Source organism: Molossus molossus, unplaced genomic scaffold, assembly GCF_014108415.1.
Source record: "Molossus molossus isolate mMolMol1 unplaced genomic scaffold, mMolMol1.p scaffold_m16_p_7, whole genome shotgun sequence".
Lineage (NCBI taxonomy): Eukaryota > Metazoa > Chordata > Mammalia > Chiroptera > Molossidae > Molossus > Molossus molossus.
In genome coordinates, this window is record NW_023425401.1 from 104,310,942 (window position 1) to 104,323,970 (window position 13,029).

Sequence of the window (13,029 nt, forward strand, 5' to 3'; positions counted from 1 at the left end):
GGTAAGATGGCCAGCATCTTGGTAAGACAGTAAATGTCTTGGTAAGATGGCCAGCGTCTTGGTAAGATGGCCAACATCTTGGTACGATGGCCAGCATCTTGGTACGATGGCCAGCATCTTGGTAAGACGGTCAGCATCTTGGTAAGATGGCCAGCATCTTTGTATGCAGGTAGCACATGCTTGTTTCTTCTCAGTATTTCTGAGCTACGCACAAACGTTCCTGCTTCTGTTCTCATAGTGATTGTGTAGAATCTTGCTCACTCCATCTTCTCAAATAACCAGATATTGAAAGCATCTGTAGCAAAACATGTCAGTAATGCAACTTGTAGAAGGGTGACACATAGACATTTTTTTTTAAAAAAGGAAAAGCGTCCAAGCTCATTCACTCAACAACTATTTCCTGAGTGCCCTCTACATGGGAGCTGTGGGGACTGGAGAAGACAGTCTTTGTTCTGCAAAAAAAAAAAAACATACTTTTCTAGTAGACCAAGAACAATGTCTGAGATTGAAGCATGTTATTAAAGGATTGAGACTTTATAGTGTGTCAAGAAAATATTCTTTGAGAAAACACTTCTTTAAAATTGTGGTAAAATACACGTAACATAAAATTACAATTTGAATCATTTTAATTGTATACTTCCATGGCATTAAGTGCATTCACACTGGTATGCAGCCGCCACCACTACCCATCTCCAGAATGTTTTAATCCCCCCGACTGAGATGGTGTCCATGAAACAACTCATTCCCCCTCCTGTCCCGCCCCTGGTGACCATCATGCTACATCCCGTCTGAGTCTGACCACTCTAGGCACTCCCTTAAGGAGACCATACACTATTTGTCCTTCTGTGACTGGCTTGTTTCACTTAGTAGAACGTCTTCAGATTTCATCTGTCCTGTAGCACGAGTCAGAATTTTCTTCTTTATGAAGGCAGAATAATGCTCCATTGTATGTAGAGGCCATGTGTTGTTCATCCACTCATTTGTTGGTGGACATCGGGTTGCTACCACCTCTTGGCTACTGTGAATAATGCTGCTACAAGCATCGGCGCACACATGTCTGTTTGTGCAAATCCTTTTCAGGATCAGAACATGAGTGGCGATGACCACGGTGGGAAAGAATCATTGAGGCACAGCGGATTAAAGTATTTATTTAATGGTGCTAATGGCTGAAAGAATCATAAACTTTACAGCATCTTAAATTATTATTATTTTTTTACTAGCGGCATGAAAGAGACACATTGCAGAGTGGCTATAAAGAACAGAGTTAGCTATGGGGGCAGCTTAACAGTTACTTTGTGGAACAACATTTCAGAACCTTGGGGTCTCCCCAGAGGGGGAGCCATGTTGCTGTGTGGCAGTGACAGGCACAGGCACCCACAAAACCCTGCTTCTCTCTGGAGCGGAATATGCCAGAAGGAAGACCTTTAAATCACACAGCTCAGGGCAATAAGCCCTAGCCTCGGTCAAGAGCACACTCACTGGGTAAAACAAAATTAAACTTCGAGATGGTTTCCTCTGCTTCAATGTGCTGGTTAGTCACATTCTTTGCTTCATTTAAACTTTGGATTCCAACTTCTGCTTAGGTTCTTCGGTCTTGTAGAGACATCCGGAAAGTGGACTGGTTTCCCAAGGAGGATTGGCTGGTCTGTTGCCTCCTGTGGCTGCTGTCTTGGACTCTCTTTGACTCACAGGACTGGCACATGAGGCTGTTATTTGCCCTGGAAAGGATCACACTTCATGGACCGACCTGGTTTCCATCCTAGTTTCTGCTGGCCAGCCCAGTTCTGCAGTAACCAGTAACCCAGCCTTGGAAGTGAAGTTCCAAGGCCTCAAAGAAAGTTCCTTTCTTTTGCTTTGACTTGAAATTTGTGGTTGGTTTCCATGAACTTAGGATCTCCTTTGGGGTCAGAACCTGGGGTTTTAGAATAGGTAGCCAACAGTCCTAATGATCGCCAGTTGTCCTACTGACTAATTCCCACAGTACAAGTGAGGATGCAATGCCAAAACTAACTAACTAACTGCCTACCTAACAATGGTAACCAATTCAAACACTAATACTACTCCGATGCACCACACCTTGGGTTCTACTGGAGACACTCTCTCTTCCTCACGTAGTAGCAGAGATTTGGGGAGTAGAGAATATTAGGGGTTTGATTTTGGTCATGCGCTTGGGACTTGAAAAGGCTTCAGGGCAGGAAACTGGTGATGGTGAGGAGAAAAACCAAACCAAATGACACAAGTGCTCTCGAAGAGCGTGCTACAGTGTCTTGGCATCAAGCTCTGAGTGTAGGAGTTGGTTATTTTCTGCCCATGTGTATGTTATGGCCTTGGGAAAGTCAATCACCCTGACAGGGTCTCTGTTTCCTTGTTTGTAGGATGGGAGTGGAGGTTGAAGTCCTCAGGTGGTGACCAGGTGGCAGTGGTGGTATTGATGGTGGTGGTATGGGATTGTAGGGATGAGTGAGCAGATGTGGCGAATGATTTAGTTGGACCAATTAGTTCAAAGCCTAACATTTATTTAGAAGATTTGTAGGATAAGTCGGTGTTTGGAACATTAACATATGACTCTGCACAATAGTGGGGTCTTGAATGCTGGTTCTGTCCTGCTCTGTTGCCTTCCCCTGCCCTATCCAGATCAGTGAATTCTTCCTGGTCTCAAGTCTTAGACTCTTACCGCCTAAGATTAACGTTGGAGACAAAGCACAGTTGTCCATTCTTCCTTAAATATATCAAAATGTTGTGCTAGTTTTAAAACCTTAATGTTCTTTTTTGATAATGCATGGTTATTGCAGGAAACTTGGAAATATAGGATATTATAAAAAAAAAAAAGTTAAATAACCACTCAAACTTTCATTGTCCAAAGATAATCACCATTCACTTTCATTATTCCTTCCAGACTTTTTCCCCCACGTAAAATTGTATTTTCATATATGCATGCACAAAAATAAAGAATGCTGATATTTCAGAGATTTAAACAACTTTTATAAAATTAGGATAATAAATTTGTATATTTTCGTGTATTAGGAATATTCCCCTTTTCTGCAATAACAAATATCAGAAAGCCTTTCAATGACTATTAAAAGAGACTTTGAAACTGGTAAGTGAAAAAGCATGAAAAATATAAAACGATGAATAATGAGTGAATACCTCTTAATTTTACGTAAGAAGTCCTAATTTGTTTCCACAGATGGCAGATTTGTAGGGCACCCAAATATTTTGTGGACAGTATGGCATCAAACATGAAAAAAGCATAAAACTTAGGAGTAAAACTATTGAATTCAATAAATTCACTGAATAAGCAGGATTTTATTATAAAACCTTCAGTGGAACCAGGATGCAATAAACTTGATGATGTGGTTTCAGAACTATTCCACCACAGTGGTGTGCTCCCCGCCTCACACCCAGCAGGACCGTCTGGCAAGGGACAGATTCTGATCATTTTATTGCAGGCAGTATTTTTACCTTGACTCACTGTTTTGCAATCTATGTTGAGCTGATTGTCATCTTGAACATTTCATTTCCTCTCTTCAAAGAGGGAATCATGGGCTAGTCTCACCCTAGATACTCAGCCACTATTCTGTTTTACAACATTTTGTTCCAAGGAACATACTTTCATGTATGTTGACTTTACGTTTACTATTTTTTAACCTCTATAGACGAATGATATATTATCGACAACTGTCCCAGTGGCCATATTTGCTGATACTATGCCACTTTGGGCATATTTATTATGACTATTTTATTTTCCATCAAAAGTATCAATGGTGCCCAGCCAGTGTGGCTCAGTGGTTGAGCATCGACCCATGCACCAAGAGGTCGCTAGTTTGATTCCTGGTCAGGGCACATGCCCAGGTTGTGGGCCCAATCCTCAGTGAGGGGCATGCAGGAGGAGGCCAATCGGTGTCCTCTCTCAATTGATGTTTCTGTCTCTCGCCCTCTCCCTTCCTCTTTCTCTATAATTAATAAAGAAAAAAACTAAAAAGAAAAAATATATCAGTGGTTCTCTCTCTCTCTCTTTCTCTCTCTCTCTCATTGAGTATCATATGTTTATTTATCTTCATTTTCATTCATCCTGTCATGGAAATAAATATTTGAACACTAATATAATAGTTAACACATATCATATTATGGTCTACATTTCTCAGTTTTATTGACTCAAGTCTTCTTTTCAGGTTTATTAAAGTATAATTGACAAATAAAATAGTACTATATCTATAAAGTGTACAATGTGATGATTTGGTATATGTATCTATTGCGAAAGAATTTCCACAATCGAATTAGACTTTTTTGGTTCCCTATGTATGTGATATCTTACATATGTGTCTTTTTCTGTCTGGCTTACTTCACTTATATAATGCTGTCCAGTTTCATCCATCTTGTGGAAAATGACAGGAAAATCTTGAGGATTTCTTTTATTTTAAAGGCTGAATAATTTTCCTTTGTGTTTATATATACCACATTTTTTTATCCACTCACCCGTCAACAAACACTTAAGTTGTTTCCATACCCTGACTATTGTGAACAGCCTACATTGAACATGGGAATGCAGATATCTCTTTGAGATAATGATTTCACTTACTGTGGGTGGATATATACCCAAGAGTAGAATTGCTGGATCATGCGGTAGTCCTATTTTTAAGGAACCTACATATTGTTTTTCAAATGACCGTACCCAGTCTCACCAACATTATACAAGGGTTTTCTTTTCTCCACATCTTCACCAATAGTTGTTATCTCTTGTCTTTGTGATAATAGCCATTCTAGTATGTGTGAGGTAATATCTCACTGTAGGTTTGATTTGTATTTCCCTGATGACTAGTGATATTGAGCACCTTTTCATATACCTGTTGACTAGTTGTATGTCTTCTTTGGAAAAATGTGTACTCGGGTTCTGTGGCTATTTTTTTTTAATCCTCACCCTAGGACATTTTTTTTCCATTTTTTGTTCAGATAGAGTGGGAGGGAGAGAGACGAAGAGAGAGAGAGAGAAACATCGATGTGAAAGGGACACATCAAGTGGCTGCCACCCACACGACCAACCAGGGCCAGGGACAAACTGCAACCGAGGTTCCTGCCCTTAGCGGGAACTGAACCTGGGTTTCTCTAGACCGCAGGCCAATGCTCTAACCATTGAGCAAAACCGGCCAGAGCCTGTAGCTATTCTTAAATGGGATTACTTGTGGGTATTTTCTTTCTTTCTTTCTTTCTTTCTTTCTTTCTTTCTTTCTTTCTTTCTTTCTTTCTTTCTTTCTTTCTTTCTTTCTCTCTCTCTCTCTCTCTCTCTCTCTCTTTCTCTCTCTCTCTCTCTCTCTCTCTCTCTCTCTCTTTCTCTCTTTCTTTTTTAACTGAGTTGTATGAATTCCTTGTATATTTTGGGTACTAACCCCTTATGGAATATATGATTTGCAGATATTTTCTCCCATTTCATATGTTGATGATGGGTCCATTTTGATATGGGTTCTTTGCTGTACAAAAATTTTTTAGTTTGATGTCGTCCCAGTTATTTCTTTTTGCTTTTGTTGCTTTTGCTTTTGTTGTCAAATCCAAAAAATAAACTATTGCCCAGACCAAGGTCAAGGAGCTTACTCCCTTAGTTTTCCTCCACGAGTTTTACAGCTTAAGGTCTTACATTAATCTATTTTGATATGGTGTAAGATGGGGATCCAGTTTAATTCCTTTGTGTGTGGATAGGCAGTTTTTACAACACCATGTCTGAAGAGACTTTCCTTTCCCCACTGTATATTCTTGGCACCTTTGTCAAAAATGAATTGCATGGGTTTATTTCTGGGCTTTCAATTCTATTCTGTTAATTTGTTGGTTTTTATTCCATACTGTTTTGATTACTGTAGCTTTGTGATGGGGAAATGTATCTCCAGTTTTGTTCTTTCTCAAGATTGCCTTGGCTATTCAGGGTCATTTTAAGGAACTGCACCCGAGCAATTTTCCAAAGCAGTAGCACCATTTTTTTGCAATCCCACTAGCAAGGTCTGAGTGGTTCAGTTTTTCCCTTGTCAACACTTGTTATTGTCCTTTTGAAAACTATGTTTTTATTTATTTTAGAGAGTGAGGATGGAAGAGGGAGAGGGAGAAACATTGATGAGAAAGAAACATCGATCAGCTGCCTCCTACAGCTTGATTTCCTACTGGAGATGGAGCCTGAAACCCAAGCATGTGCCCTGGCTGGGAATTGAACTGGCGACCTCTCTTTGATGGGACAACACTCAACCAATTGAGCAACACCAGTTAGGGCAACACTTATTATTGTTTGTTTGTTTCCTTGCTTTTAACCACCCTAATGCCTGTGAAGTGGTATTTTGTGGTTTTGATTTGCATTTTTGTAATGACTAATGTGGAAGATCTTTTCATGTGTTTAGTGGCCATTTGCATATCATCTTTGGAGAAATGTCTATTCAAATCCTCCACCCATTTTAAAATTGGGTTACTTGTCTTTTTATTGTTGAGTTGTGTGTTCATTATATATTCTGGGTGCAACTTCCTTGTCAGATACATGATTTGCAAATATTTTCTCTCAGTATGTGGCTCTTTTCACTTTGTTGATGCTATGCATGGAAGTACAAATTTTAAAATTTTGATGAAATCCAATTTATCTATATTTTCTCTGGTAACTTATTCTTTTTGATGCAATACTAAGTAGGCTTTATCTAACCCAAGATCATGAAAATTTACTCTTATGTTTTTCTCCAAACATTTTATAGTCTTATAAAACATTATAGTCTTATAGCTCTTGTGGTTGGATCTATATTGCCCAGACCAAGGTTTTTTTTTTAGTTTATTTTTGTGTGGTGCGAGGATGGGATCCAACTTTATTCCTTTGCATTGTTTCTAAAAGTCATTGAGTTTTTATTAGTATAAAAAAATTAATAGCCTGGCTGGTGTGGCTCAGTGGTTGAGCATTGGCCCATCCACCAGGGGGTCATCAATTCAGATTCTGGTTGGGGCCCATGCCCGGGTTGTGGACCCAATCCTCAGTGAGGGCATGAAGGGGGCGGCCAATCGATGTTCTCTCTCATCGATGTTTCTATATCTCTCTGCCTTTTCCTTCCTCCCTCTCTAACATCAGTAAAGAAAAAAAATTAATATATATAAAGCACTTAGAATAGAATGTGGGGATACATAGCACACCGAGTAAATATTATTTATTATTATTTTATCATTTATTGTACTGAATTGGCACTATATGTTTCCTAGTCTGTCTCTCTCAAGAACCCAACTTAATGTTTGTATCTATGTGCCTGGCCTAGTGCCCAACAGACATACTGAATAGATTTTGTTGAATGGGTGAATTATAAATAGGGCTTCTCTTCTCCGGCAATTAGTGGGTAAAGCCCAGGACAGATGCCAGTTTCAATACCAACATTCTACTGTGTGAGTCTTGAGTCCCTACCAAAGGGCCTCTCAAAGTTAGAGCATGTTAACAGTGGCTGCCCTGGGGCATCTCCCCAAAGAGCGTAGCATACAATCCCTGGGTGCAGATCACTTCAACACCTTATCATCCTCATGTCTCACTCCCCACCTGTCTATTTCTTCCTTCCCTTGTCCCTGAGCATGAACTCATGGAATAGAATCCCTCTCTCATGTTGGTCTCTGCCAAGTGTTCTATGCAGCAGACTTTGACTTTCAATCCTAAGAGCTGAATGTATGTGACCTACTCCCACCTCTTATTAGTCTCCACCTACATTTTCCCCCCACATGATCTCATCTAGTTTAATGGCTTTAAATACCATGTTAGTGTGGATGACTTCCAAACCTGTTACTCCAGACTTAACTCTCCACTGAGATCCAGACTTAAATTTCAATTGTCTGCTTCACGTCACATCTTACATATCAAACAGGATTAACAACCAAAATAGTTTCTCCCATAAATATTTTTCTCTGTCTTCCTCATCTAAGTAAATGCTCCATAAACTTCTTCCTTTGCGGAAGTAAAATATTTAGGATTCATCCTTGGTTTCTCTTTCTTTAACCCCTATAGCAGGCCAATCTCTTTGAATCTGCCTTCAAAATATGCCAGCATCTTATCACCGCTCATCACCTCCAGAGGTTCCTCTGTTTTGTTGTTGTTGTTGTTGTTAAACCTCATTGGAGGATATATTTTCCATTGATTTTTAGAAAGAGTGGAAGGGGGTAGGGAGAGAGAGAGAAAGAGTAACATTGATGTGAGAGAGACACATCTATTGGTTGCCTCCTGCACCCTCATGGGACCTCAGGGCTTGTGGATGATGCTCTAACCACTGAGTCATGCCGACCGGGGCCAGTGGTTTCTCTTGAGAACAAGCACCATCTGCTTGACACGGTCTGTTGCAGTGGCCTATGACTGCTCTCTTCCACCCTTGCCTCTCCCAATTCCATTCTCTACACAAATAGCCCTAAGGATCTGCTTAAAAACAAGGTAGATCACACTACTCCCTGTTTAAACCCTCTATGAATGGCTTTCAATTCCATTAGGAGAATATCCAAATTTCTTACCATGACCAACATGGCTTTCTTGGTCTTGCCCTTTCAGTAACACAATGTTCAAAGTTGAAATCTTTATCGGGCACACGGATTTAATGATTCGAGATTTCAGAGTGAGTTGCCAGTTCATGATAGGCAGGTTGTCAAAGGAAATGGATGTAAACCACTTGCAACCCTTTGGTAAAATAAAAGGGTTGAGACAGTAAACGAGAAAAGATGTCTTCAGGAACTTCAGGAATACATACTTAGAAAAAGCTGCTTGCGAGTGCTGCTCCATGTTGGGCAGAGGAGGACTAAGAACGCCTCCCCTCACAGCTGGTGGTGGTCCAGAGCGTCCATGGGGCCACTCACAAAGCTTGCTGTGTTCTTTCTACAGCCGGGGGGCCCAGTGCACTAGGGCTGGCTTCTGCCTGGGACACTAAGAGAGTGAGAGGCAGACAGACTGGCTAACTTGGGAGGGGAGTCAGGAGAATGGAGCTCTGTTAGGATTGAGGGATCAGGGTTAGGGGGCCAGCTGTGAGCCACAGGAGAGAGGACACGTGTGTGAGAGTGTCCTGAGAGCTGACTAATAGGACCTACTAGAGTTTGGAAACTCCAGCAACTACAGTTTGGTGTAGGGGCTGAGGCAGGAATCCCAAGGGATCACTCAAAACAAAGATGCCTTCTCCTCGTCGGAGGAACTCCAGGAGAGGAGGCCCAGTAGGGACTTCCAGATCCCCGAGAAGTCCCCATGAGGGACAGAGGCGGCGTAAACATCGGCCAGGCCCAGAAAGCACAAAGCCAGATTGCTTGGGTTCTCGTCCACGTGGGACTCTCCTGCCCCCTTTTCTGTCTCCTTCTGCATTCGCTCAGCTCACAGGGGTTGAGCCTGGCGTTGTGTAGTTATGTAATATTTATATACAGGGCAACAATGTCCAGTTTCTGGTGTGAGTCTGTTTTGTAACTTAGTGATCTTGGGGCAACCTGTTTGATACGCGTGCAAGGAAATGTCACGTGCTCTGCTGGAGTTCTTATTCTCTGGCAAGACAAGATGCCCTTGCTAAGTAAAGGTCGCAGGAATGGGGGAAGAGAATGAGTAAGATTACGGTTTGGTGATATTATGGATGTGGCCAGTTATACATGGAAAAGTTCTACTTCTTTTTATTTTATTTTATTTTATTTTTTTATTCTTACCCGAGGACATTTTTCCATTTTTTGTTCAGGTAGAGTGGGAGGGAGAGAGAGGAACAGAGAGAGAGAGAGAGAGAGAAACAAACATCGACGTGAAAGGAACACATCGAGTGGCTGCCACCCACACGACCGACCAGGGCCGGGGACAAACTGCAACCAAGATACGTGCCCTTAGCGGGAACCGAACCGGGTTCTCTCTGGACCACAGGCCGACGCTCTAACCGCTGAGCCAAACCGGCCAGGGCGGAAAAGTTCTACTTTTTTTTTAACCGAGATACGTGCCCTTAGCAGGAACCGAACCGGGTTCTCTCTGGATCGCAGGCCGACGCTCTAACCGCTGAGCCAAACCAGCCAGGGCGGAAAAGTTCTACTTCTTCAGGCTCCTCAAGCCATGTCATCCCCTGGGAAACCCTCCTCGGCCTACAGGTCTGAAGGAGCTCCTGTACCTACCCTCTCCCACCTCTCTCCAGCAGCCATACTCTTCTGTTTCCTTCAAGGCTCTGATTACTATGTGGAAGTGTCTCGTTCCTGTGTGTGCTAATTGTCCGTTACCTTCCACTGGACTGCAGGTCCCATAAAAGCAGGAAGCCCACTTCTTTGGCTCACTGTTCTGTCCCAGGGACTAGAATAGGTGCCCTGGGTGTATAAGTGCTCAATAAGTATCTGTTTATTGAGTGAACGAATGAATGTGAAAACCACATAAGGAACAGATATCTGAGAGTGAGAAAAATGCATATTCACCCAACTTCAATGGGATCTCCCTTTATTGTGAATTATTTTTAGTACAATTCTACATTCATGCTGCGGTGGTAACGACTTTCACATTATTTGTGGGACTAATTTTCTTCGTTGACCTTTTCGTGACAAAGTCACAATGTAAAATGATACATAGACATAAAGACGTTTTAAACAAATGTGGAGGAAGGACAAATTTGATATATTAAGCAAAAAGCATTTGAGTATGGGTTGATTTGAATCTATTTTCATTTGAGAAAATGGTTTTATTTTTAACATGATCTCATAGGGATCTCTCTCTCTCTCTCTTTTTTTTTTAATGTATTGATTGATTTGAGAGAGAGAGAAAGAGAAACACTGATTTGTCGTCATACTTATTTATGGATTCGTTGGTTGCTTCTTGTATGTGCCCTGACTGGAGATCAATCCTGCGTTCTTGGCATACTGGGATGACGCCAAATGAGCTACCCCATCGGGGCAGGGACCGCTCTCTAATGTTGGTGTTGGAGGACAGGGCTCACACATGCCTTGTAGCTACAGAATCTTCAGTGTGGTTGACAGACTTAAGTTGGCCCCGCAGTCCCCCACCCCTGGTATCCTCACCTTTGTGTAACCCCCTCCTTTTGAGTGCCCATGGAGAATGTGACTTACTTCTAGCCAACAGAATATGACAAAGGTGACAGATGTCCCACCTGTGATTACATTATGATATTCAAGACTCTCTCCAGAGACTCTCTGCTGACTTGAGCCGCATAGAAATAGCCCACTTGGCAAAGACCAGGCAACCACTAGGACCTGAGGGTGATCTTCAGCCAACACCCAGCCAGAAGCAGATGCCCTCAGTCCCACTACCACAGGAAATGAATTATCTCACTGGAATCATAAAACTGGGTGAAACCATCGTCAATCATTTACACCTCAGGGCCCACAAAGGGTTTAAGAAGAGGTTTGCTACAAAGGTGAACCAAGGTATCCGACCTTGAAGGACATGGCTGCTCCTAGGGAGGGTGGAGGTGTACCCGGGAAGCTTGGCTAGATACAGGCTTCTTCAGCTTCACCGTTTGCTTAGGTCTTGGCCATAAGATCGTCTCTCTATTCTTCTTGCCTATAGACTTAAATCTGGAGAATGATTCTAATGGAGAAGAGTCTGTTCACAGGGCCCAAGGATGGCATAAGAAGGATGAAACTCCGTCAGAGACTCCCTGAGAAGCCCTCTACATTGATGTTAACCATGGCAACATGAAAGTAAAGCCAGAGAAAGCAAATGAGGAGCAGTTGCTGGGCATGGTGGTAACTGAGCCCAGGGGGAATTTGCATCCTTGCTGAGCCAAGCTCACCTGTCCTCCATCCCCTGAGCATCTTCCTTCCAAGTGAGCCCTGGCTCAAAGGCAGAGCCTGGTGTTCTTTTCACATCCCCCGAGGAAAAACCCAAAGAGGACTGTGAGTGGGGGTAGGAGGGAGGTCAAGGACTCAGGCAGGGGTGGTGGCCAGGGGAGGGGCCAAAATGCAGCTGGTATTCACAGCCTTCTTTATGCTGCTCTTTGTCCTGCTGTGTCTCCTGGGCATCCTGGCCAACGGCTTCATTGTGTTGGTGCTGGGCAGAGAGTGGAGGCGGCATGGGAGGCTGCTCCCCTCGGACATGATCCTCATCAGCTTGGGTGCCTCCCGGTTCTGCCTGCAGTGGATTGGAATGGCGCACAACTTTTACTACTTCCTCTACCTGGGGGAGTTTGGCACAAGTCCCTCCCGACAGCTCTTTGGTCTCCAGTGGGACTTCCTGAATTCGTCCACCTTCTGGTTCGGCACCTGGCTCAGCGTCCTCTTCTGCGTGAAGATCGCGAACCTCACGCACCCCACCTTCCTCTGGCTGAAGTGGAGGTTCCCAGGGTCGGTGCCCTGGTTTCTGCTGGGCTCTCTCCTGATCTCCACGGTCGTCACCTTGCTCTTCTTCTGGGGAAACCGCGCCGTGTATGAAGGGTATTTTGTTGGGGAATTTTATGGGAATATGACCTACCAGGAGTGGAACATGAGGATGGAAATTCACTATTTCCTGCCCCTGAAAGTGGTCACATTGTCGATCCCTTGCTCTGTGTTTCTGGCCTCGACGGCGCTGTTGATCAATTCTCTGAGGAAACACACTCGGACCATGCGGAGAAGTGCCCACAGCCTGCAGGACCCCAGCACGCAGGCTCACACCCGAGCTCTGAAGTCCCTCACCTGCTTCCTTGTTCTGTATATCCTGTCCTTCATGTCCCTGATCATCGATGCTGCAGGCTTCTTTTCCACAGACAGTGGCTGGTACTGGCCCTGGCAAATTTTAATCTACCTGTGCACCTCTGTCCATCCCTTTATCCTCATCCTCAGCCACCTCAGGCTTCGAGCGGTGTCCAGGCGGCTGCTTCTGTTGGCCAGGGGCTTCTGGGCAGTCTAGGTGGCAAGGGCTCCTTGTCCTGACCCCCAGGGGACCCTCAGGCGAGGACGGCAGAACCACGGCCCATTTACATGGAAATATCGTCACAGGCACATGTCTGCTGGATCATGCTTTGAAACAGACAGCAACATCTGGAACTCTCTAAGCATGACCCGATTCAAATGGGGCCCCAAGGGCCCAGAGAGCCAGTATTGTCCGGAGGATCAGAGGACAACATT

General features: G+C 43.4%; 1 protein-coding gene across 1 annotated transcript; it reads left to right on the top strand.

Moving 5' to 3' along the window:
* The first annotated feature begins 11,884 nt into the window (after positions 1-11,884).
* TAS2R41 (taste 2 receptor member 41) lies at positions 11,885-12,811 on the top strand. Its single transcript, XM_036246150.1, has one exon. It carries the CDS (start codon positions 11,885-11,887, stop codon positions 12,809-12,811), a length of 927 nt encoding a protein of 308 aa, XP_036102043.1.
* The last annotated feature ends 218 nt before the right edge of the window (positions 12,812-13,029 follow it).

What these genes read in the sequence shown, in the direction of transcription:
- TAS2R41 (XM_036246150.1), top strand. Translation starts at nt 11,885, where the DNA reads ATGCAGCTGGTATTCACAGCCTTCTTTATGCTGCTCTTTGTCCTGCTG.